Source organism: Rhincodon typus, chromosome 3 (assembly GCF_021869965.1).
Source record: "Rhincodon typus isolate 14 chromosome 3, sRhiTyp1.1, whole genome shotgun sequence".
NCBI lineage: Eukaryota > Metazoa > Chordata > Chondrichthyes > Orectolobiformes > Rhincodontidae > Rhincodon > Rhincodon typus.
In genome coordinates, this window is record NC_063334.1 from 71,688,373 (window position 1) to 71,716,283 (window position 27,911).

Sequence of the window (27,911 nt, forward strand, 5' to 3'; positions counted from 1 at the left end):
TTTCTGAAGAAGGGTCTAGGCCCAAAACGTCAGCCTTCCTGCTCCTCTGATGCTGCTTGGCCTGCTGTGTTCATCCAGCTCTGCACCTTGTTATCTCAGATTCTCCAGCGTCTGCAGTTCCTGCTATCTCTGCAGAGCTTAGATCTGTTTTTAGTTATGACAGCAGCAAGGGGAGGCAACGGCCTAGTGATATTAACCCTGGATTGTTAATGCAGAAACCAAGTTAACATTCTGGGGGCCCAGGTTCAAATCCTGACATAGCAGATGATGGAATTTAAATTCAATAAAAATCTGGAATTAAGAGCCTAATGATAACCAAGAATCAATTGTTTGGAAAAAAACTAATCTGGTTGATTGTTGAAGGAAAAACCCATCCAGTTCACTAATGTCTTTTATGGAAGGAAACTGCTGTCCTTACCTGGTCTGGCCTATATGTGACTCCAGACCCACAGTAATGTGGTTGACTTTTACCTGCTCTCTGAGTAATTAGGAATGGGCAATAAACACTGGCCTAGCCAGTGATGTCCTCATCCCATGAATGAGTGAAAAAAATCTATCTCTCACCACTTATGCTTTTTAGCACGTGAGTAGTGCTGTTTTGTAGCTTCACGATTTTTAGGAATGCCTGGTAGTGTTCCTGAAATGCTCCTGGGGTTGATCCCCTGGCATGATGGTAATGATGGAGTAGGATATATACCAGGCCATGAGGTTACAGATTGTGTTTGAGTACAATTCTGTTGCTTTGTGTTTGAAATCCATCCCATTTGACAGGATGACAGCGCGCAACACAGTGGAGGATATGCTCTATTTGAAGACTGGTATTTGTCTTCTTAAGGCTACACAGTGTTGTTCCTGTTATTGCTGTCGTGGACATATGCATTCTCTAAATATAGATTGGTTAGGATGAGGTCAAGTATTTATTTTTCCCTTTTGATGTTTCCATAATCACTTTCTGCAGACCTAATTTAGTAACTATATTCTTTAGAACTCACCCCGCTCAGTCAATAATGGTGTTGTCAAGCCACTGTTGGTATTTTTTTCTGAAGAAAGGTCTCGACCTGAAACGTCAACTCTCCTGCTCCTCTGATGCTGCTTGGCCTGCTGTGTTGCTCCAGCTCCACACTGTGTTATTATTGAACCAGATGAGTTTTTAACAACAAACAGTTCATGGTCATACTAGACTAGCTGTTAATTCCAGATTAACTATGAGTTTAAATTCTACCTTTTGCCAATGTGGGATTTGAACCTATGGTCGCAAAGCATTGGATTAGATTACTAGTTCAGTGACAATACTACTATACCATTATCTTTTGTTAGTAAGTGATAATGATTGTTTGAAATTAACTTTTGCCCCTTTCCCCTGATTTTTGATTATTGGGATACTTTTAATATCTTTTACCATGATTACAAGTACAAAATATTTTCTCAATGTTTCTGCTATTTCTTTGATTTCCATTATTACTTTCCCCTTCTCATCCTGTAAGGAAGGATCTTACCTACTCTCTTCCTTTTTATATACTTGCAGAAGTTCTTATTGCCTATACTAATCCTTCCTACCTGAGCAGCATAATATACCTTTTCTTTCAGTTTGACACAATCTTACACTTTCTCAGGTAGTCATGGATGTTTCAGTCTTCTCACAGACTCCATGCTTCTCAATGGGATATCTTTGTTGCAAGTTATGACATATTTGCTTAAATGTATGATAATACATATTTACAGACAACTTTTAATTTATTTCCCAGTCTGCTTTGGCCAACTTTGAACCTTTGCAATTGTCTGTGTTTAATTTTAAGATTCTCCAACTGAGTGTGAAATTCTTTCGTGTTATGATCAAGGCAACTCGGGACAGACAATAGCCAGACAGAGAAGCTGTGAAGCATTTTGTCAATAAAAAACAAAAGATCACTCTTCCCTAGAGGATCCTTTACTCTAAGATTATTAATCAATCTTCTCTCATTACACAGTTTCCAACCTAAAGTGGCCTTTAGATGTATGTTCCACAATATATTGTTCTAAAAACCTGCCCTTAATAGACTCAATGAATTTGTCCTCAAACCTGCCTTTGCCAATTTGACTTGTCCAATTTATATGAAAATTAACGTCTTCTACCATTATTTCAGTGCCTTTCCTTCAAACCACATTATTTCTTGAGGTATTCTCTATCCACCAGTGTGGTTACTGTTAGGTGATCTATAAACCACTTCCACCAATGACTTCAGTGACTTTATTCTCTTGTTATTTCTATTCCCACTCAGACAAATTTCATATCTTGTTCTGCTGAGCCAAAACATTTTATCATTACTGTACTGACTTCATCCTTTATTAACAGAACATTTGGCAACAGAATCTGGACTGGGGACAATGTATTTGTTGGCTCTCTTCCAAATTGCTTCCTCATTCAACACTATCTCTTTAGTTTATTCCTGTACATTGATGAATCTATAAGTGAGTAACATGCAGGCTGCCCAGTTGTTTGGAGATTGCCAAATGCCTGTCAAAACATGGAAGGTTTTACAATTATCAATATTGAAGCAAATTTGATACTGGAGTGAACTTCTCTACTGGACTCAAAAAGTTAACTCTGCTTTCACTCCACAGATGCTGTCAGACCTGTTGAGTCTCCCTAGCAATTTCTGTTTTTGCTTATTTTTGTGATGATGCTGTCACCTTTTGAAAAATTCTTATCACAAAATAAAATTCATTAAACTTCACAGCAGCAATTAGTGATGGGTGATAAATAGTGACCTAGTCAGTGACCCCACGTCTACAGAAGATTTTTAAAAAGTTCTGAAAATGCATAGTGATAAGTGAGGTAGTGAACTGCTTTTGGCTTGTGAATGCAGAGTGCAGTGCTGGTTGAGATTGCTGTAGATTTGTGTTTTAAATGGGTTAGGTTACTGATTAACAGGCGCTTCCGGCTTGGACAGCCAATGGAAGGAATTGGATCCTGTACAGTTGTGTTGTATTCCTACAACAGTATTCTGGTCACATTTAAAACACCCATAATCCTTGTAGGAGGAATTAGTCTCGACTTAAAAGGCAGAATATAGTCGGGTCCCAAGTTCAGTAAATTCTAACAAATACTCTTATGAGAGTTCCTAAGTACATTATACAGAAACTTCAATCCCTGCCATTTGCACTTGTACTAGCACTGCCAGGAGGTATCAGATCGAATACAGTGGCCAAATGCAGAGTATGGAACAGAAACAGTGGCTGGAGGTGGAAAGCTGTGGCAAGGGCGGGGCAGGTGAAAGGTACATGAAATTACTGGCTTCACCACTGCATTGTAATCACGTACAGAATTGTATCTTGTTGAACACACTTTTCACAAACATTACAGATGTGAAAGAGCTTTTTTTAAAAATTTAAACAAAGGCATAATTGTACAAAATTCAAACTGAATGAATGACCTGAATTAAAACAGAAGCAATTTGTGTGTTTGTCTCTAACCGGGATTAGATTCTGCCTTTTGTTATTGTGGGGCATGAATGCTTTGTCTTGTTCATGAAATGGTTTTGTTATAATCTAATTTAATATAAATCTACCAGCTGATTCACCAATGCCTGTCAGTAAATGTATTATAGGAGATGCAATGTACTGTGTGCACTAGTCTGGTAATGGTCCAATTAAGAATTAAAAATAAAAGGACCACTGTTTATTGCACCAATTTAAACGATTAGAATAAGGAGAGTTGCACCTTTTGCTTCCTAGTATTTTGACTTTTGTAGTCACTGCTATGTTTTTCTTTCATGTACAACGTAGAATATTTGTTCATTGATCTTGCTCTTGTCATTCTGTGGCTGATAGACAAGACTATCCTTCATTTGTGCTTAACTCATGTTGCCTCTTTTTCTTATTCTGAGATTAAATGCTGAAAACCAATGCACAACTTGACAATTGTCTGAACTGGCCAAATTCATCTGTTAAGCACCTGAATAATTGTCAAAGTAGAAGATCAGGGTGATTCTCCATATAGAAGTCCAGTGTTACAAATATAATCAAGCTTTTCTGGCATGTTATACTGTCCCAATGAGATGCCCAAGGTATAATACAATCCAATACAGCATGGCCAATATTATAACCTGTCCATTTAAGCATGTCCCCAGAGCAGTGCAGTTAGGACACTAAGGGCAAAATCTTCTAGCCTTAGAAAACAAAGTTAGAATGCCCAACCTGCAGAGCAAGCAGTGACCAACTCTTGCAGAGCTGATTGAAGCTCCGGGAGGCTGAATCCCCTCCTGGAGCTGGAGGCAAGTCCTGCCTCATGCCAATTAAAACGCCTTCACCTAAAAATATTAAAATGTGATGTGCCAACTAAATGGATGCAGGCTGATATTTATGCCTTGGTGAGGGGAGGCCACCCTCAGTGTAAAATCCATTACAGTGTTTTAAGCGTAAGACTTTTTTGCATTGTTTCCTGTTTACTTTATAAGTTGATTTGTATATAGTCATGTAGGACAAAGCTCTGTCTAAACTCAGCCTTTTGTGTTGTCTGAAGAAATTTTATTATCTAATTAGATAAAAATATACTTTATCATGGTGTATAAACCCACGTGCTTTAATCTCAAAGATTCACATTCATTCCACCTTTTAATTACTGTAAACTTTAACATCAGCCAAGTGCCAAAATACTTTTTTAATTAGCAGTGCAAACACTTCACAGCGTAATGTAGATCTGAATAATTTTCTGGTGATATCTTCTTTAATTCAGGAAGAAATTCAGACTACAGTTCTCCTCTTTTGGGCTTTGTGATTCTATGGAGGTCTGCTTCCACTAAAAAAAAAGCCCACCTCACCTTTTAATGGATGGTGAGTTGTTCTGCTGATCTTTAAGGGTTAATATTACAACATTTTATTCTGGCAATTCTTTTTATTCATTCATGAGATGTAGATGTGACTGGGTGAGTCAGTACTTATTTGCTATTCTTAATTGCTTTAGAAAAAAGTTGTGGTGAGCTACCTTGGTGAATCGCTGGGGTATAGGAACACCCAGAGAGCTGTTAGGAAGGGAGTCACAGGATTTTGACTCAGTGACAGATAAGGAACAGTGGTGTAGTTCCAATTCAGGATGGTGTGTGGCTTGAGGGGAAAGTGCAGATGCTGGTGTTCCTATACAGATACTGTCCTTGTCCTTCTGGGTGGTAAAGATCACAATGTTGTGACACAAGAACTCAAACAAAGGGAAAAGGGGTAGACCATACATCTTGTTGAACCTGCTCTGCCTTTCAGTGGCTGATGTTGGGCTTCAACTCCACTTTGTTGGCTATTCCCTATATCACTTGATTGCCTGAGCGACAATAATCTGTCTATCAGATCCCAGACAAGCCATTTATAAAATTACCTTTATTCAGGAATAAAAGTTCCACTTGTTTGGAAAGCATTTAAAGAGAATTCAAGAGAAAAATCATAGTGAAAACTTATACTGCTTTTAGTAAAGACCATAGGTGCAGGAGCAGACATAGGCCATTTGGCCCATTGAGTCTGCTTCGTCATACAGTAAAGTCATAGCTAATCATCAACATCACTTTCCTACCTTTTCCCCATAACTCATTAAAATTAAAGCAGTGAATGATGGATCTAAATGATGTCTGCTCTTGCATCATGTATGTTGTAAGCATCTTATAAATAGTCTGCCACATTTTTTTAATCAGGAAAATGGCTCCTCTTTAAATTTAACACTATATTGTCAGCCTTAATATTAGTTTAATATTGTTTAATACAATTTTCAACAGTTAACGTGCAGGGCTGGTAATTCAATAACGCTGTGGAAGGGAACTGAAAGCATATGTAAGTAGTGCTATTGATGGGCACATAACGAAAGAACTTGCATTTATATTGCACTTTTTACAACCTCACGACACTCCAGAGTGTTTTACAACAATTGAAATAATTTTGAGGTGTAGATGCTGTTGCAATATCGGAAATGTGACAGCTGATTAGTGCACAGCAAGTTCCCATAAACAGCAATATGACAGTGACCAGATAATCTGTTTCTGTGATTTGGAGGGTTAAATAATAGCCAGGACACCAGGGAGTACTCTCCTGCCCTTTCTTAAAATACCACCTTGGGATCTTTAATATTCACCTGACAGAGCAGATAAGGCCTCAGATTAACATTTCAACCAAAAGACGAATGTTTTTATCCCGATGAAACTCTTCTCTCTGCTATTTTAATGAAGGTATTAACCTATTTATTTTAATTGTTTAAAACTCCCTTAAGTCGTTAACACCCTTAATTAGGGCACATAGAGGAATGTCGTACTGTGTTACGCTTTGTCAATTAACACTGACTACATTAGTTTCTGGGTTCTTAAAGTGTTGCCAAACTGAGGCACTAAGTTATTTGTTTAACTCCTTCCTATGATAATATACACTTTGAGTTTACACTCCAAGCCGTTCTAAACTGGAATGATGACAGTGTTGAACATGACAGGAAAATCTTTAGGGGGACTGACTACTGCACTCAATGACTTAAAGCTACAGCAGCAGTTAACTGGCATGGGGTAGGAGCAGTTCAATATCCATAATGTCCTTACGCCCGGAGGAGGTGGTGCTGTCAATACGTGCAGCAAGCATCACTGAGGTGGTGGCCAGCAGTACGGTGAAAACAATAATGGCATATCTTTATAAAAATGGCATATCTTTTTAATAATGGCATATCTTCTTAATAATGGCATATCTTCATTCTGTCTCACATCCCACAGCACCCTCATCCCAAAATTTCATCTGATTTTCAAACTGTACATCCCAGCTCCCTTCACCCCTACCCTACCCTTGCACCCTGCATCTTTCAGACATCCAGGAATGGCAACCCGGTCAGGTTCCGGTCAAAGAACAATGGATGTAAGTGCAAAAAAGAGTGATGATGAAGTCACTTACAGCCACAAGTTGCAAATATCTTCAGCCCAGATGGAGGCTGATGCTTAAAGGTTTTGTGTCATTTTATCTTCACGATTACTGGCAATGTGCTCCACGTGACTCTGAATTTGGTGTTTGTGGCATTATCAAGTACCACATATCACTGAGGTTGTCCTTAGTGAAGTGTCTCACATGGTGTGGTTGTTTCTGTTACTCAATGGCATTGATTGCAAAGTAGATGATGTCAAGTCATTGTTACGCTAACATGGCCTTTACTGCAATTTGCACTGGATATGTGGGTTCATTTCAGATGTTACTAATGTTACCCCAAAGTGGGTGCTGTATGTTTAAATTGTGTGCCTGGTAACTCTGTAGTAGGTAGTGTCCTGACTCTGTAACCACCTGACTGCATTTAACTTGGTTTGAAATAGTGCCAAATTACACAATTATAGTGAAAGAATGAGAATTTTTCAGGCTTTGAATAGAATTAAAAAGGACTTCCAAATTTAGCAATCGCAACTCATTCCAAAGTACTTTCCAGCCAATTAACAGCTTCTGAAGTGTAGATGCTGTTGTGATGTAGAGTCTATGTAAATACAGTAAGGTCCCACAAAAACTGCAATGAAGTAAATCATCTGTTTTAGCAAAGTTGGTAGAAGGATAAACGTTGGCTAGGACATGAGGAGAACTTTCTGTTCTTTTCTAAGTGCCATGGAACATTTTACAAGCTCCTGAGAACTTTAATGTCTTATTCAAAAGGCAGCATGTTTGGAAGTTTACTAAGGGTGGAATCTTAAAGGGGCCTGAATGATGTGGGCTATGGCGAGAAATGTGCTAGAATTCCATGAGAAGTCCAATGAGGCCTATCAGGAGCAATTCACTGCATCTTTTAATTAAGTTCTGGGTGTTGAGGTGAGATTCTTGCTTGGTGAGTTATCTGTTTAGGGGGCTTATTGCTTTTTAAATACCTTAATAACTGCATATTTCACTTTATTTATATTCTATCGTATCATGCACTGAAAGCAAACTAAATATTGAGCATTCTTGACATGGAAGTCAGAGAGGGTACCTGGTCACTTCAGCTCACTCCTAGCTGCAAACAGCCTCCACCTTACACATCACACAATACCATCTCAGGGCATGATTCATGGGCACCAGCTGCATGCACCTCTCATCCACGGACATCGGCATCTGTTATTTGCCTTTCCTCCAGCATCTTCATGACACCTCTCAGTTACACTGACAGTGTGCTCTGAAAGCACAGAGCTGCATTACAGGGTGCACTGGCAACTAACAATGAAAGACTGCTGCAAGACACTTGGTACACAGAGACATGGCCAGCATCTCTCTTAACGCTTGCTCAGTTAGCACCGATACTCACAGCACCTCCTCCTTGCCTGCTTTGCCTTGTTTATTTGCTCACTTGCACAACCAGGCAGCTTGCATTGCTACTCAGCAGTGTCCAGCCAAAGGAGTGTACATCACGCTGTATGGCAGTGTGCTATATCCATCTCACACCTACACCATGTGTCAACAGCTTACGTAACAAACATACCACATGTGCAGCAAGAATGTAGCCATGTCTCAAAGTCTTTGGGGAGCAGTCCCTGTTGATGTCCAAAGAGGTACCTATCTGTTAGGGAGCCTGGCACAGTTAGGGGTCAGATAATTATCTGGATAGCTGGCTTGCCATGCAGAGTGATGGCAGCCATGTGAGTTCAATTCCTGGGCTGGCTGAGATCATCATGAAGGTCTCACCTTCTTGACCTTGCCGCTCATCTAAGCCATGGTGGACCTCAGATTAAAGCCACCACCAGTTGTGTCTCTCCCTCTCTCTCATGAGAGAGCAGCCCCTATTTTAATCCCTAGCACAGTAAGTCAGAGGTAGCCTCCGATACCAGTCCAGGGGATTGGCTATGGTCAGTTGGGGTCTTCTTGGTCTTGGAAGTAAGTACCTCTGCAGTCTGGGGAGTGGGTCACAGTTAATCCTGTGGCTCCATAGGCTGTGACTCCAGTCAGGGAGATGTACGGGCATCAGTCAGGCACTTCTCATCTGGGAACCTCCAGTTGGGTCGTTCAAGAGGGTGTCCCACGGCCAGTCTGTTGAGTCCTTCCAGAGAAACTAGGGGAAAGCAAGATTGGGGAACAAAGGGTCTCGGGGACCTATACATGCAGATTGGGATGGGGATGGCTTAATATGGGAGGTGTGTTGAGATGAGCAGTTTAGACATATACTCTCTAGAAGAATGAGAGGAGATCTAATTGAGATATTTAAGATGCTAAAGGGGCTGACAACGTAGACATAGAGAGAATATTTCCACATGTGGGGAAATCTAGAATGAGAGGTCATAGTTTTAGGATAAAGGGAGTAGATTTAAAACCGAGATGAGGAGAAATTACTTGTCCCAAAGGGTTGTGAATCTATGGAATTCAATACTCCAGAGTGCAGTGGATGCTGAAACATTGAGTAAATTTAAGGAGAAGACAGACAGATTTTTAACTAGTAACTGGTTGAAGGGTTATGGAGAGTGGGCAGGAAAGTGGAGTTGAGGCTGAGGTAAGATCAACCATGATCGTATCAAGTGGCAGAGCAGGCTCAGGGGGCTGAGTTGCCTACTCCAGCTCCAGGTTCCTGTGTTCTTATGTCCTTATGTTTGTTCATGGTCAGGAGCACCCTGACTTCATGAAGGCAGTGTCATCCCCAGAGCCTAGTAAATGAGGTGACCATGCCAGGTCTGATCATATGCTGCCCCCTGTGAAGCCAGGGTACTCCTGACCATTTCCCCACTTCTCCAACATGTTCAAAGGGACTGTTCATCATCAAACTGGGTGATTTCAGAATGCCAGTGCTCATTCAAGTGCACGGTGCACTTTTAAAGATGGTGCAGGTTCTGGTCTTTTGGCAAATCTCTGGTGAGTGGCTAGTTTTTTTGAGAACGGTGAGAGATAAGATGGGGTTAGAATTGGGTGAGTGGGTGCTATGGGGTGGGTAGTTAAGGAGGCAGGATACGGCAAGAAATTTCACTAAGCCTCATGCAAAAATCCCTCCTTGAAACTCGACATAACTGACACTTAGTCAAATAAACATAAAATCCAGCCCTAAGTGTCAGCCTAGCCTTTGGCCTCAATTCTGTTGCTTAAACCCAAAAGCTTTCTGACTTGCGGTGATACTGCTTCCACTGTTGGGAGTTTATATTCTATTTTGTGGTGTGCTATCTGTGCAGGGAAAGTTTAATCAGGATATAAATTGTGCGGTAAAGATTCAGTTTTCAATTGTGTATGGCCTTGGTGAAAGCCTAGATTTAAGATAAATAGCAACAGGTTTAGACGAGATGTGAAGAAAAATTCTTTCACCCAGAGAATGATGGGAATCTGGAACTCACTGCCTGAAAGGGTGGTAGAGGCAAAAAAAAAACCTTGAAACTTCTAAGAAATATTTAGATGTGCATTTGCCATGCCAAAGCTATAGGCCAAGTGCTGGAAAATGTGATTAAAATAGACAGGTGGTTGTTTTTAACCAATGCAGGCTCGATGGGCCAAAGGGCCTTTTTCTGTGCTGTACATTTCTATGACTCTATGGCTTTATAGCCCAAGTTTCCATCTGTGCTGTGGTCTGATTGGCAAAAATGCTGGTAATCTATCAGTTTTCCTGTGGTTTTCATGTTCTCATTTAATTTCACTTGGAACTCACACAAAAAGGATGGGTAATTCTGTATTACCTTGCACAGAACTCTGCCCTCAGACCGGTCAACAGCAGCTGCCTTGTACTTAACTTTCTGCCTCATCTTTTTCACTCTCCACTGACATTACAGTTAATTCAAGCTGATACAAAGCATTTTTTTTTAAATAAGCACAGGACAATAATCTTAACAAAACAGTTGAAACATCGGGAATTAAAATCTTGTCTCAGTAATAGTAACTATGATAACAATGATTGATTAGCATAAAAAACAAGAAGGTTGCTTAAAGAAGGCTATGGGCACCTGCATGGGCCCAAGCTATACCTGCCTCTTTGTAGGATACATGGAACAGTCCCTTTTCCGCTGTTACGCTGGCACTATCCTTCACCTCTTCCTGTGTTGCGTTGATGACTGTATCGGCACTGCCTCATGCTCCCACGAGGTGCTTGAACAGTTCATCAACTTTACTAACACCTTTCACCCCAACCTCAAATTCACCTGGACCATCTCTGATACCTCCCTCTCCTTCCTGGACCTCTCTGTCTCCGTCTCTGGTGACTGTCTCGAAACTGACATCTTTTTCAAACCCACCGACTCCCACAGCTACCTCTCACCCACCTTCCTGTAAGAATGCAATCCTCTACTCCCAATTTCTCTGCCCCCACCGCGTCTGCTCCCAAGATGGGGCGCTCCACTCCCGAACATCCCAGATGTCTTCCCATTTTAAGGACCGTAACATCCCCCTCGGTGATTGAAAATGCCCTGAAACAGGTCTGTTGAGTTTCCTGCACTTCTGCCCTCGCACCCCTTCCTTCCAACAAAAATAAAGACAGAATTCCCCTTGTCCTCACACATCATCCCACCAACCTCCGCATCCAATGTATCATTCTCTGCCACTTCCACCACCTGCAATCCAACCCCTCCACCAAGGATATATTTCCCTCTCCACCCCTATCTGCCTTTCATAGGGATTGCTCTCTCCGTGACTCCCTCGTCCGCTCCACACTACCCACCAGCCCCACCAACCCCGGGACATTTCCCTGCAACCGCAGAAAGTGCTACACCTGCCCCTACACCTCCCCCCTCACCTCCATTCAAGGCACAAAAGAAATCTTTCATATCAGACAGCGATTCACTTGCACATCCGTCAACATGGTCTACTGCATCCACTGCTCCCGATGTGGCCTCCTGTACATCGTTGAAACCAAGCATAGACTCGGAACCATTTTGTAGAGCATCTGTGTTCTGGAGGCGACAAAAGACAACACCTTCCAGTCACCAACAATTTTAACTCCCCCTCCCACTCCCTGGGTGGCATGTCCATCCGGGGCATCCTCCAGGGTCACAATGACGCCACCCGGAAACTGGAGGAGCAGCACCTCATATTCCACCTCGGGAGCCTATAGCCTGATGGCGTAAACATGGAATTCATCAGTTTTAAAATTTCCCCAACACGGCCTCATCCCACGTCCAACCCTCCCTCTCATCCCCACCTCCTTGACCTGACACAACCTGTCCATCTTCTTTCCCATCTATCCACCCCACCCATCCCTTTGACCAATTGCCACCACTCCCTACCTGCACTCACCTATCACCATCCCACTGACTCATCCCAGCCCCATTCCTCCTCTCTATTTATTTCCCAGCTCCCTACCCCCTCCTCAGTCCTGATGAAGGGTACCGACCCAAAATGGTGACTTTCCCGCTCCTCTGATGCTGTCTGGCCTGCTGTGTTCCTCCAGCTCCACACTGTGTTATCTCTGACTCCAGCATCTGCAGCCCTTGCTATCTCTGGATCCTCTGTCTTTACCCAATCTGGCATATCCGCAATTCAGGATTCACAGCAATGTGGTTGACTGTTTACTGCCGTCTGAAATAGATCCACCAAATTCCACAATTCAAGGGCAATTAAGGATGTGGACAATAAATACTGGCCATGCCAGTGACACCCATATTCCACAAATAAAAACAAAGATCAGTTAAGCCAATCTTTTTTTGCTTTGATGATTAATTATCATTTTCAAAATTATTGATTTTTATTCTTTTCTTAAAAAATTCTACACCAAAACCCTGTTTTCAGAAGAGAACCTTTTAGGTAGTGAATGGTTTAATATGTGATAACAGCCCATGTCTCATATCTAATTGTTTTGCAAGTAAAGTACACATGATCCAATTTTGAAAGGCCTGAAAATGTTAAAAACAAAGAGAACTGAGCCAGAACTTGTTTAGTTTAAGGAATCACTCGCTGTGAAAAAGATTCAGGTTTAAGACATTAGCTTTACTTTAATTAATCACTTTGACAAACTGGAACATCGAATGCACATAAATTGATACTTTTTTAATTAATTAATTAAAAGTAATGATTCTTATATAAAATCAATCTATAAGCTTTAAATAGATAAAGATATTTAACGTAATGCTCCACTTGATGCATAAAACAGTAAACGCATCAGCATAGGCCCTATGCTCGCACCTAGCATAATGCAGGCTAAAAGTGAAAACTCTTCATCTTCAGCCGTTTTGATGAAGAACATGCTACATCTGCCAGTTTTTAAAAATCTTATCCTAAACATTTTATATATGAATAATAATGAATAAATATTAATGGCAGTAATGGAAGGGATTTTAAAATACTGACTGCTTAACTCTCACCAGACTAACTAGAGGCCATTAATGGGATATCGGGATGGGAGGGGCACCTCAGCCACCCTAATGCTACACAAGGTCCACGTGTCACAGGTTTTAGGTGGAGCTTTAAATGGCTGAGGCGCCTGCTATCTTGTTTTGAGCTTGAAGCTGCTAAATATGCAAATAAGTATCCTGCGTCATTTTAGATCTCTAATTGCAACTTTCAGGTACAAACAGGTATTGCGTTTGTCCAATTGCATGTGTTATTGAGTGGCCTAGGTCACAATCCTGTTGAACATGGTTGAGGAAATCTGTGAAGCCATTGGGAAGCAACGTCAGGTAGGGTGAAGGAATGGCTGGCTGACTCAACTTTGCTTGGTACACAGCATTGTCAGCAATTAAAATGGCCCAACCAACTTTAACATGTTTCATGTGAACCAGCATAACACTCTCCCTCAGTAAAGCAATATGTCAGGAAATATTTCGGTAAACGACCGGTTAATAAACTCATAAAGCAAACGAGAAATCACTCTGATTTTTCTGAAGTGAGTCATACAGGCTGGAATGGCATTTTGAAATATGTTAAGAGGGGTGAAGGTGACAGTAAATTCCTCATACTCACAAAACCTCTGAGTAATTCAGTTAATTGGGGAAGAAATAAGTACTGAGCACTGAATTAGTCCTGGCAAGAAGTTGTACTGTTGGTTTCCAAAGTGAATAAAAGGTTAGCTTGTGTGAGCGCAAACAATTCTTGGGAACACAAGTTCTTAAAGTCAAAAGTTTTACTTTTTGTCCTGGTTCAGGTCACTATTACTCCCTGACAAGTAGTATTTAAATCCATTACATTGGATCATCCAACCAGGGTGAAATGAATGAAACATTGGATTAAATCCCGTTCTTTTCATTTGGATATTTCTTTGCAGAGTAATGGAGAAAAGGCGAAAAGAGAAGCCACTGATATGATTGATGGCCTGTGTACCATCCTGGAACAGCGCAAAATGAAACTTATCAAGTCAATTGAGGACAGTCATTCATCAAAACTGGAGAAACTACGAAACCAAATGGATGAATATCAGGGGATGCTGGAAAACAGTGGGCTGGTTGGATATGCCCAAGAAGTACTGAAGGAAACAGACCAATCCTGCTTTGTACAGACAGCAAAGCAACTGCATGTTAGGTAGGTCCAAAAATTTGTATCTCTGCTGTAAAACAGAAACAATTTTTCATATTCTCCAGTAGTGCCTATTGATCTTTACTTTTGATAAAGCCACAGTATAAGTGCTGAATTTCAGAGAATGGGTAGCTCTGTCATCTCTGAGCACATTTTTCATTATGAGGTATTTTTAACACAGGAAGTATGGCTTTTGGGAAATAGTGGATGTGATTTATTTAAATTTTGAGGAATGTTTTGATAAGTTTCCACGTTAAGAGGTTAGTAAGCAAATTTAAACACGTGGGATGAAAGGAAATATATTGGCATGGATTCAGAGCTGGTTAATGGACAGAAAACAGAGGAATAATTGGATAATTTTCAGGTTGGCAAGCTGCGATTAGTGGGTTGTATAAATATCAGTGCTTGAGTCCCAGCTATTTAAAATCTATAACAATGATTTAGATGTGGGGATTTCCCATTTGCAGATGACACAAAATCAAGTGAACGTGTGAGATGTGTAGAGTATGTGAAGATGCTTGGGATTTGGAGACGTGTAGTGAATGGGCCAAAATTTAACACATGCAATGTAGTGATGCTTCAATCCATCCAGGACCATTAAAATATTTTTCCTAAAAGAGGCCATTATCACTGTTTTGGGAGTCTCCTGTTGGGACCAATGCCATACATACAGACTTTGAAAGACTTATTGCTGGAGATATTTGGTATTCTTTTCTTTCACTTGGATGTTTTAAAGGAAAATGAGGCACAAGTTAACAGGAACAATTCATAGAAAATGGGGATAGTCAGACATAATTGATCTCACAGCACCTTGTTCATCCACAGGAAATTGAGTCAGGACTGAAAACCTCTGGTGTTCCTGCACGCCCCCAGCAACAGCAACCTGTTCCCGAGCTGGACGCTCCTCATCCTCCACAGCAGCCTGCTGCTGTTCATGGACCTGCCATTGACCCTGATCTTCCCTCACATGTCCTTGCCTTCTTCGGTACACAGCCACAGTTACCAATATCCCAACAGTCGCCAGGTCCGCAGCTCTCAGTGGAAATGACCCAGAATGGGAACAGAGATGTTTTTCGATCTCAGAAGATTCACTGGTGTCATACCATGCTGATGGAAGCTGAGTGCACTTCACAACAGAGTGGGACATGCTGAAACTGGATGGCGAGGAACGAGTCTCCATTATCCATCCACATTCAGGCCCAGCCTGTGCAGCAAGTGGTGAAAATGCCATGTTGGCTGAGTGACCACCCAAAGTCATTGCGAAGGGAGTGCTCCAACACCCTTCATATCCCAGAGCCACATCAAACACTCAACTTCACACTTTGTTCAGTACAGATTTTCATTACAATTACGTGAAAGATGATCAAGCAATTTTCTTTTGTTTTGTTCATTGACAGGATGTGGCTGTCCGTGGCTAGGTCAGCATTTATTGTGCAATGCCAATTGCTCAGAGAGCAGTTAGAAGTCACCCACGTTGCTGTGGCTCTGGAGTCACATGTATGACAGATCAGATTGCTTTCCCAAAGGTTTATTCATGAAGCAATTTTTAACAGTGGTTACATGGATGCCATTGGGCTAGCTTTTTATTTGTGAGGCTCACACAGATCTCTGGGAAGTTGGACAAATAGCAGTTTCCTTTCAGTCAATGTTGGCCTTTTGTAACGTCATTGCTGCTCACTTCAACATTATTGAGATGCCCAAGTTCAACATGCAATCACCAATGGAATGTAACAAATCGCCTTTGACTAGTATCTGACCCCTGAGCGCCTTCACTCCACATGACAGCAAATGGCCCATGAAGCAATTGCAAATTAAATTTAGCTGCATTTTGCAAACAGCTGCTTGCGACAATGTTGTAGCTTCCAGCAAACTTAGATCCTACACTTTCTACCATCAAACCGACACTGACTCCACTCACCTTGGGTGTTATTTCAGCATTTTTCTAGTAGCATTTCACATAGAAAGAATGTCAAGTGGTGGCAGGGAATGCAGCTCACAGTGGGCACTGTCAGCACTGGGCCCCACTTGGTCACCAAATACCATCCCCCTCCAAAAAGCCTCCATATCCAATATTACCTTGCAGCCCATTTCTACTCAATGCACCCTCTCTTGTAGAGAGCCACCATTTGAACCTCATCTCCAAGTGTTGTCCCTGCCCCCGACATTACTGGGCACTGCCCAATCCTCCCTTTCCCATGGCATACTTTGCCTTTTAACACTATTTCACAAATCATCAGGTCGAGAAGTTTTAATGATTTTAACTTCCATTAATTTGTCCAATATTATTTCCTTTTCTAATATTAATATCTTACAGTGCCTCATATACATTAGTCACTAGGTTTTCTATTATTTCTGGGAGATTTTTAGTAATTTCCTCTGTTAGCTTAGGTTTTCTCCAACACAGTTCTTACCCCCACCTTAACAAATGCCTTTGCCTTCCACCCTCAGCTTGAGTCCCCCACCCCATCAGGCAGTGATCTCACTGCTGCCCACAGGTGCCCACCCTTAAACCCTCCTGGTTAGAAACTGTATTTGCTCTAAGGCCTCTGACTGACTTGAATGAGCAGCCCCCTGACTGTTCTGTTTGCAGCTCCACAACTTACAATACATGCTTGCCCTGATATTGGTGCTGGGCCCATAGGATTGATTGCTGATTGCTGACCATTCCTCGGACTGTACTGGATACTTCCACTGAGCGTGAACATCCTGGTTGGATGACTGACCATGCTAAAGTCCCTGGACTGATGGTAGTCAGTCCCCCTGACTGACAGTGGTCTTTTCTTGACTGGACTGTGGACTAGCCCGCACCCACTTTCTGATATGGCATTTGGTTACATTAATATGTGCATTTGCTGCACCGGGAGCTGGCACATGCTGTAGGAGTTAGAATCACAGCTCAGTGCATTGTACGGCAAAGAGTCCCCTCCCAGCAGGCTCCTACTGACCAGCATGGCTAGCAGTCTGTCTGTGTGTCTGCACAAAAGAGCACCTCAAAATGGCAGCACTGCCTAGAATGCCAATGCGCAAATGGTCCTGTCATGGCATGGAATCACAATGCAGGACATTGGGTGCAGCCTGAATTCAGGTAGGGGCTAAGTGAATGAGCGCGCAGAGAGAAAGGGAGCAGACCTGAGATGCAGTCTGGTCAAATCTGTGATCTGTGTCATACAGTCATACAGCACAGAAGAGGCCTTTTGGCCCATCGAGTCTGTGCCTGACCGTTTCCCTGCTGCAGCCTTTCCTTGCTGGTTGGTGATGTGCTCTGCAAGTCTATGCTTTGTGTACGGCCTGCAAGTTTATCAGAGAGGTACCGTAATGGCCATGATAAGTTGGCAGACATTGGAGGCCAATGTCCATGTAGAGGGGATGCATTTGGTTTGCCACCATGTAAGGTTTCTACAGAGAAGTCTTGTGGCACTGTGCTAGCATCTCTATCTCTGGGTCAGAAGCTTCAGTCTCAAGTGCCGTGCAGGAATTGTTGGCCAATGAAAGGTGCATTAACGACATGACAGGCAAATTGATTTTCAGCTTGTAAATCCTTCCAAGATGCCTAACAACAGGAAGGAGGGAGTTTCCTGGTCCGTCATCCTGCTGAAGGCAATGGTAACCCACTGCTGTTCTTTCCTGTTAGTGTAGACCAATCAGGGTGGAAGTCCATGGCCAAACCCTTCGAAATGAGGATTGGATAAAAGACAGACAGTTACTCTCTACACTCTTTACACCATTCTTAGTTACTTACCTTGACTGTCACCAAGTCAGGATGACATTGGAGTCCTTTAATGGCAGATGAAACTCGATTCATGACTCCATTCCTAGGTTTTTAGATTTCCAACAGGGCCTTTTTACTGTTTCCAGTTGTCAGCCTACACCCAGCTTCCAAGCTAGCCAATTCCATTCTGGATATAGGCCTGGCCTACTTTTGTACAGTTGGGTCAGCTTTATAAAGCTTGTGGGTCATGGCCTATCAGAGATGTCATGATTCATTGTTTACTTTAGGGAAGATTTGAAAATGTGAGTTCTAAAGATTCTTCTCATTGACTCCCATGCCAAGAATTATCCCCTTACACCCCACCCCCCAAACAAACCCTGTGACCCATCATGGTGCAACACCATAGTATGTCTATACTTTCACCCCCTTTTGTGGTCCCTCAGAGACCGTCATGACAAGCTCTGGCATTTCACGCTCATTCACCCACAAACACTTTATATAAAAGCAATGAACCTTATAGTGACAGTTAACACCATAAAATAGCTAAAGCCTCTTCCTATTACAGGCCAAATAACCACTTGGATCCTTCAAACCGCAAAACACTTGAAAGTTAACCATGTGTAAATAAACATTAGGAATTTGATAGCAGAGATCAGACAGCCAGAGCTAGCAATCAAACAGGGGCTTATGTGTTTCAGGAGGGTAACGGATGTTTATGTTTCCAGCTAAGTTCCCAGTACACTTCCAGCAGTGTGACTGCCTTTTCCAAGCAGTTTATTATTTATCAGTTCAGCCCAGCTAGCCATATTTGATGACTACGATCTACCATATTATCCCACGTCCATAAAGGTGTGACTGTTTTTTTAAACTAATATTGTGATTCTTCCCCACTTCCTCGTTAATACCTTTCTCTACTCTGAGGGAAAGCTCTCTAGTCAGTTGGAAAGGTCTGTAATGAGGAGTGCTGGGTTGCCAGTCCTGCCCTCTATATGCCATGTTGCAGTAATCACAACGATATCTTTCTTCCAGTATCTATCTGTATTTACAGTTTACCTACCTTCTTCACTAGACTTCACTGTTGTATATCCTACTAGTCCTTGAACCACTCGCCTGATGTCTATTTTCTAGCTGTTGTATTTTCTGTCTATAGTGTTTGTGTACCAAATTTCTGCCTTCTATTTTAAATGTTGCTCCAATTCTATTTCGCACTCCCCTGCAAGGCTTGCCACTGGCATAAACAAACCACCAACCATGATATTAGTCTTGATCACATTGAAGAACAAGTTGTCCAGTTTGAACAGATGCCCCAAAACTGTCTGTAATCCTGAAAGAATCTAAAGTATCTCCTGCACCATCTCTATAACATGTTCATCCCCATGATCCTTCTATTTCTGCATTCAATTGGATGTGACATTGGAAGGAATGCAGAGGTTGCTATTGTTGAGGTCCTTTTATTTAATTCCTTTACTTGCTCCCTAACATCTGCCTGCAGAATTTCCATCTTTCTGCCAATGTTATTGGTACGATATGGACCACAGCTGCAGACTATGTTTTGCAGTCACTCGGCTACATTCTTGACTCTGGCACTAAGGAAGCCATGCAGCGTCCTGGAGTTATGTTTGTGGCTGCAGAAACCTCTGTCTGTTCCCCAAACAGTAGAATCATTTATTGCCCTTGCTTTTCTGACCATCGTTCACTCTATATAGCTGAACTACTGATGATGCCATGAATTTCACTCTGGCTGTACTGTCCAGAGGATCCATTGCTCCCACGGTATTCTAAATATTGGTGAGGGGTTGAGATGCAAGGGGGGTTTTTCTGCCCTACCTACCAGGCCTTCTGGCCCATCTGGCAGTATCCCAAACTTTCTCTGTATGTGCACTCTTAAACCGAAGGTGATCAACAATGTGCCCTCTCATTTCTTTAGACCATCTACAGTCTATTCAAATGCATTGGGTGTTTCCATTTTTTGCACAGCAGCACATGCGTGATAACTTAAAGATGTTAATTCATGCTCAGCCTATGAGAAAGCTTCTGTGTGTTGCAGCTATGCAGTTTAGCAGGAATATTGGTGTCTGTCTCCTGAACTGTGCTATCAATGTCACTCACTACCTTGATGCACAGCAGTAACGCCAACTGCTGCTGGAATTCTAAAATCCAGAGCTTGAGTTTCTCCAGCTGACGGTCCACCTGACTTTGCACGTGTGGTGGGTTAGGACATAAGAAGCATTTTGGATGTGCATTTGACAGGATCGAGGTACTCTGCCATGCCCCAGTTTATCAGACCAAAGCTAAATTTCACAGTTTAATCCATTGGCTAAACTAAGGGAGAGAGAAAACAACAGTGGTACTCACCAACCATTCATCTACCTGCTCTCTTGGGATGATTGATTTTTTTTACTTTTGGATTTTCTGATTGTATCTTCCTCCTTGTGCTCAGTGCACACTTTTTTGGGCCTTCTTGTGGGGGATTTTAATCTACATGTTGATTGGTTGAACCGGGTTGGTCAAGGCAGGAGGAGTTTATTGACTGTATCTGCGATAGCTTTCTTGAACAATATGTAATGGAACCGACAAGGGAGGAAGCTATCCTAGATCTGGGCCTGTGTAATAAGACAGGGATAATTAATGATCTCATAGTTAGGGATCCCCTTGAAAGGAGCGGTCACAGTATGGTTGAATTTAGAATACAGATGGAAAGTGAGAAAATAAAATCCAATACCAGGGTCCTGTGTTTAAACAAAGGAGACTACAACAGGATGAGGGAGGAGTTGGCTAAAGTAGATTGGAAGCAAAGACTCTATGGTGGGACAGTTGAGGAACAGTGGAGGACTTTCAAAGCAATTTTTCAAAGTGCTCAGCAAAAGTATGTACCAGTGAAAAGGATGGACCTTAGGAAAAGGGGTAATTAGCCATGGATATCTAAGGAAATAAGGGAGGCTATCAAATTGAAAGATAAGGCATACAAAATGGCAAAGACCAGTGGGAAACTAGAAGACTGGGAAAATTTTAAAGGTCAACAGAAAGCCACAAAAAAGGCTATAATGAAAAGTAAGATTGATTATGAGGCTAAACTAGTTTAGAATATAAAGACAAGTAGCAAGTGCTTCTATAAATATATAAAACAAAAAAAAGAGTGGCTAAGATAAACATTGGTCCTTTAGATAATGAGAAGGGGGATTTAATAATGGGAAATGAGCAAATAGCTGAGGGATTGAATAGGTATTTTGTGTCAGTCATCACAGTGGAGAACACAAATAACTTGCCAGTAATTGATGACAAAGAGACTAAGGTAGGTGAGGAGCTAGACATGATCATTATCACAAAAGAGGTAGTGTTGGGCAAGCTAATGGAGCTAAAAGTAGACAAGTCTCCTGGCCCTGATGGAATGCATCCTGGGGTACTAAAAGAGATGGTACGAGTAATAGCAAACGCACTCATAGTAATTTTCCAAAATTCGCTGGACCTTGGGGTAGTTCTAGCAGATTGGAAAACAGCCAATGTGATGCCATTGTTCAAAAAAGGAGGTAGACAAAAGATGGGGAATTATAGGCCGGTTAGCTTGATTTCTGTATGGGGGAGAATGTTTGAATCTATCATCAAGGAAGAAATCGCGAGACATCTAGATAGAAATTGCCTCATCGGGCAGACGCAGCATGGGTTCATGAAAGGCAGGTCATGCTTGACTAATTTGCTGGAATTCTATGAAGACATTACAATCGCAGTAGACAACGGGGACCCAGTAGATGTGGTGTATCTGGATTTTCAAAAGGCATTCGACAAGGTGCCGCACAAAAGGCTGCTGCATAAGATAAAGGTGCATGGCATTACAGGCAATGTATTGGCATGGATCAAGGATTGGTTAATTAACAGAAAGCAAAGAGTCGGAATAAATGAGTATTTTTCTGGTTGGTGAACTGTGATTAGTGGTGTACCTCAGGGATCAGTGCTGGGACTGCAATTGTTTATAATTTACATAGATGATTCGGAGTTGGGGACCTCGTGAAATGTGACAAATTTTGCAGATGACACTAACATGAGGGTAGAGCAAAGAGGGCACTGGAAATTTGCAGATTGATATAGATAGTTTAAATGGTTGGGAAAAGGTCTGGCAGGTGGAATACAATGTTGATAAATGTGAAGTTATCCATTTTGGTAGGAATAACAGTAAAAGGGACTATTACTTGAACAGTAAAAAATTGCAGCAGACTGCCCTGCAGAGGGACCTGGGTGTCCTTGTGCATGAATCGCAGAAGGTTGGTTAGCAGGTACAACAGGTAATTAAGAAGGCAAATGAAATTTTGCCCTTTGTTGCTGGAGGGATTGAGTTCAAAAGCAGGCAAGTTATGTTGCAGCTGTATAGGGTGCTGGTGAGGCCACACCTGGAGTACTGTGTGCAATTTTGGTCTCCTTACTTGAGAAAGGATGTATTGGCACTGGAGGGGCTGCAGAGGAGATTCTCTAGGCTAATGCCAGAGTTAAGAGGTTTGGCATATAAGGAGAGGTTGAATAGACTAGGATTATATTCATTGGAATTTAGAAGAATGAGGGGGGATCTTATAGAAACACATAAAATTATGAAGGGAACAGATAAGAGAGAAGCGGGGAGGATGTTTTCACTGGCAAGTGAAACTAGAATGAGAGGACATAACCTCAAAATTAGGGGAACCTGGCTGAATTGAGGAGGAATGTTTTCACCCAAAGGGTTGTGAATCTGTGGAATTCCCTGCCCAGTGAAGTCGTTGAGGCTTCCTCATTGAAAGTTTTTAAAGCTAAGATGGATAATTTTTTGAACAATAAAGGAATTAAGAGTTATGGTGAGAGGGTGAGTAAGTGAAACTGAGGCCATGATCTTATTGAATGGTGGGGCAGGCTCAAAGGGCCAGATGGCCTACTCCTGCTCCTGGTTCTCATGTTCTATGTTGTTCTGTCCTGCTGTGTTCATATTCGTATCATCTCTGATCTTACAGCTTTCACTCAGGCCTATGCTCTCTGTGTCATGGCTAATAATCATCAGTCACCATGGCCAGGAGCAGAAATAATTGATCTGATACTCTAGGTATACTTTACTTTATTGAATTACAGTTATCTCTAAGAATTGCTATAAACTTTCAGATTGCTTGAAGCAGGAAAACAGAAACATTTGATTTATTTTATTCCCGGTGAAACTGAAATGAAATTTACAAATGCTGTCCTGTTAAATTGATTTAGCTCAGTCCATCTGTATATTGAATTTAAAGTAGGAAATTAGGCTGTAGCCCTTTGGACCATACTTGTTGCTCAAACAACGTTTAGTGTAGAATTAGAAATGAGTAGTACTAGCCAACAGTGGCCTTCCATCATTAAATATCACATCAACCCATCTCAGAGATTTCCATACATATTTCAAAATGTCTGTTAGACATTGCTTTGTTTCCAAGCAGTCCCAGTTACTTGAAATATTGTTTCAGTTTCAGTGCAACTGCAATAAGTTTGGAGTGAGGAATGTCACAAACTCTCCACACCTCACTAGCTTACAGATAAAACACAAGCTTGTTCCAATACTTTAAATAACTCCACAGAGGCCAGTATCCCATCACCAAGTCACCCTTTGTTTACACATGAACTGTCCTTGACAGTATCTCTGAAATTTACCCTTCTTATGTGTCAGACAGATTAATAACCCTAATTAGGGAACTCATATTCTATGCAGTCTAGCTAGCTGACCTTGTTACAATCACTATAGCCCTACTTAATGATTTTGGTCAGGGGCATATAGTAAAATCAGGAACACAAAAATGTAGAAAAGAAATAGGCAATTCATCTTCTCGAGACTATTCAATCTATAAATGAGATGATTGCTTATTTGCATATCTTGACTCCATATTCTTTTATCACCTGGTTTACCAAAAAGCTATCATTTTCCGCTGCTTGTAAAAGGTTTTACATTTTTCTACCTATTTGTAACAATGACATCTTTCAGTAAGCCTTTCCTAAACTTTCAGAAAGATTGAAGGACCTTCTATTTTGATTCTTTTAACATTCAAAAATTAACACGTAATAAACAGAGGAGTCATTTTCCCTTCACTGCTTGGGAAATCAACTGATTAAGTCGATCACTCTCCCATTATAGAATTAGCCGGTTTTCATTTCCATTGAAATTAGTTCACTGTCCAAGTGACAAAGATAAAACACACCATCCATATTTTTGTTTTGTTCTGACAGCAAGAATAATGTCAAATTTTCTGTGGAATTTACCGTTCATTGGGTAACTCTTTGGTAACTGACATTTCATTACAACATATGAATGGGTCTCTTTGTATGTAACCCCAATGTGGAAATATATTTTTGGGGACGGAGAATGTTATAGCCTTTTGTGACCAATCACTGATGACTCGTGGATAGGGTATTTCACAGCTACCAATCCTCCTTTCTTGGCAGAGTCTAGGGGTCTTTCTAATTATCAGAATTTGTAGATAGACCTCTACAGATTCTTAACAAGAAGAGGCACTTGTCATACAAAACAAGGTATTTGTTTCATGGTAGCAGTAGGCGCAATTCATATTAACAAGTTAGACATACTTACTACTATCAGGAGACAGGTATATCACATTTATCTCTATTGGGATCATATGCAAGATTAACTGTTTCCCTGTCCAAAGACTGTGCTTACTACACTGTAACATTACCACTTTCAGAGTTATACAACAGCAAACTGCTGCTATTTAACTACTGTTGGACACTTTAAAGAATGGGAATCATGTAGGTCATTCTTTTGAAAATAAATGGGACATAGGTTTGAGCCATTCCAAATGGCCACATTTCGGAGAGTTTCCACAGAATCTCCAATTTCAAAGTTATCAAACTCTAACGCTCACATGGATGTAAGTAGTGACACAGATTATTTGGCCAGATGGCTTGTCTTGATGTTGTAGCTTCTGCGTGTTTCTATGCATAAGGTGGAATTTCAAGACTAAAAGACTTGATTTGCAACATGATGCATGGTTGATATTTTAATGCTTCAAAGGCACCATACTCACACTAACATTGTCCATCATGGAGGAAAAGGCACCGAACCGATTTTGCTTTCTATGTTCTGGTATGTACATTGCCCATTCTCCCCTATCCAACCTCCGTTTTCTCTTTGACCTCTTTCAAACCAGTGAGAAATACCTTTACCTGTACCGATTAAAGATAGTGTGTATCTTCCTCTGCCCCATCATTCCCTATCTTCCATTCTTATTTCTTTTCACTTGTCTGATCTAGCACACTTGTCCTCTTACAGAGTACTTATTTTCTTTCTTTACTTTTGAAAATGTAAGAAAATCAATCAATAGGCTATTCTGCTTATCAAAACTATTACATTGTGTCCAATGTCTGACCAGCGATATCCACTCTCCATCATAACATATCAATTCCTTACTAAAAAGTGCACTGAAGAGCACTGAAAACCTACACTGAAGACAATGTTGTCCTGCTATCTAGGCGGTGATGTGACATGGGAGGCAGCATATCAGGAGGGGTTTCATATCACTGGAATCCTAACAGCTTTGAATTCTATTGGATCCACAATCTATTCAAATCCTTTTTAATATGGTTCTTGGAGCAGGAGATATTTTAATAAAATTGCATCAGCGTATTTTGAAATAAAATGTAATTTTTCTGTGATAACAAGGTGTAGAGCTGGATGAACACAGCAGGCCAAGCAGCATCAGAGGAGCAGGAAGGCTGACGTTTCGGGCCTAGACCCTCCATCTATACCTTGTTATCTCAGATTTTCCAGCATCTGCAATTCCTACTATCTCTGATGTAATTTTTCTGTGTTCAGTTCTAAAATAGAATTGTAAATATAACAACATTGGATCTACTGTTTTCAATGGAGCAAAACCATTGGCCGGTTGCTAGGAGACATTTTGAGAAAAAGAAAAAGAATTATCTCTGTTGCCTTGTCTTATAATCAACTTTGACTTGAGAAGCATCGTTTTTCATTTTTCTTTTGTGTTCTTTGTGCTTTAGGATCCGAATGGCTACTGAATCCCTTAAGACATTCCAGCCAGCTGCAGAACCGACCTTCATAGATTTCACTCTGGATGTTTCCCGAGAGGAGGAAATCCTTAAAGAACTGTCATTCACAAATGGTGAGTTTGCCCAGAGTAAACTGTCCCTCACTTGGCTTAATATCTATTAGTAAACCTACAACATGATCTGAAATAATATCTTCTGTTGGCCTTCCGAACACTCTCACTTCAATTCAATTCAATTAATTCATTGGAAGTCTTGGCTATAGTAGCTGTGCTTTAACTGCTGTCCTTTAACACATATGTCAGGGGATGATAGAAATTTAAAAAAAAATTCTGGCTTTGCCAGTGATGTACGTGCAATGAAATATTTCTATTAAAAAATTCATTTTGGTTTTAAAAGCGATCATATTTGCATTTTTACACTTATCAAGATTGTAATAAGAACAGAAAGAACTGTGGATGCTGTAAATCAGAAACAAAAACAGAAGTTGCTGGAAAAGCTCAGCAGGTCTGGCAGCATCAGTGAAAATAAATCAGAGTTAACATTTCGGGTCTGGTGACCCTTCCTCAGAATGTAACAACATTGGGTTTTCATTCAGATTATTGAACATTGACAGACTTTATCAAAAATAACTGTATGCAAGGGATGGTAAGAAAGGAAATCTCCTGGAACTCCGTACACTCAGACTTCACTTCCATATCATCTGATATGTAAGTCATAGCTATGACATAACTTCTTCTGCATGTGTTCTGTAGCTATTCTTAGAGTAAAGGCACAGTTAATCCTTTACTTCATTACTCCAAGTTCATTCTCCGTACCCCTTTTAATCATCAACATTTAACTATTTACTCTGACTTTTTCTCTCCTGCAAATCAGTTTTGCTTGAGGCATTAATCTCCAGCAATGTTGTCAGCTCTCTAGGAGGATGCGTAACAGGGACAAGTTCCTTTATTACTGTCTTAAAAGGTGAACACAGAGGGTGGACTAGGATGGCAGCTTCTGAGGACGACTGGTTCTTGGACTCTACAGACCAAGAAAAAAATGGTTGGAACAGGCAACTGTCCTTCACTTGGGCTATCACAACTCATTGAAAAAGAAGAAGAGGAACTAAAATTCTGTTCCATGTCCATTGTGGCTCACTCTGAGGCAGAAATAAATCTGGTGGACAATAATAAGAACAAAGAACAGTCTGGAGCTGAGGAACTGAGGATCTCCTTACTACTTGTAGAGTAGGTGTGAGACTTTCTGTAGGAAGTGATATCAGTTCCATACTTGTTTCAGAGTGATGCTGAGGAAAGAACATCTCTGGAACTCCATCAGGAAGCTGAAGTGCATCATTGTTAATAAGGAAATAGGCAGGTGAGCCAAGATTCTTAAGTAGTTCCTGTGTAACACTATGGTTTGTAGGCTGTATGGCAAATTGAACAATAACAGGAAATATAGAATAAGTCACCTGTTTACCAGTCTTAATCTCAGTTCAGTGTTTCAAATTGCTAGCTGTTGAAGGTTAAAGGCCAGCATTTGATTTCTCATGTATTTTCAAAAGATTATTATCAATGTACAGGCAATCTCCATTATTAATAAGGGCTTACTCTTCCATTGTAAGATCAGCATTCTTGATTATCATAGAAATATTTCTTCTGCTAATCGTTCACAGTAATTTGGAACTCTGTACATCTTTTTGGGTATCATTTCATTATGTCAAATGCATGAAAGCATTGGCTACCTCTGTATATAATTTTTGGAAATCTTCTATAATAAATTATCTTTTTGTCTCCAAGGCTCAGCATCGCTAAATCCCCCACTACTAACATCCTGTTACGAATGACCAGAAACTGAACTGGACTAGCCACATGGGTGC

The 27,911-nt window shown here is 41.0% G+C and overlaps 1 protein-coding gene across 1 annotated transcript in view; it reads left to right on the forward strand.

Annotated features, from left to right (window-relative positions):
• Positions 1-27,911, forward strand: part of trim36 (tripartite motif containing 36) — a 108,767-nt gene that overhangs the window by 45,846 nt on the left and 35,010 nt on the right. The window contains exons 6-7 of the mRNA XM_048594919.1: positions 14,093-14,346; positions 26,045-26,166. Coding sequence (XP_048450876.1) covers positions 14,093-14,346; positions 26,045-26,166 — 376 coding nt within the window. The remainder of the gene's footprint in view (positions 1-14,092; positions 14,347-26,044; positions 26,167-27,911) is intronic.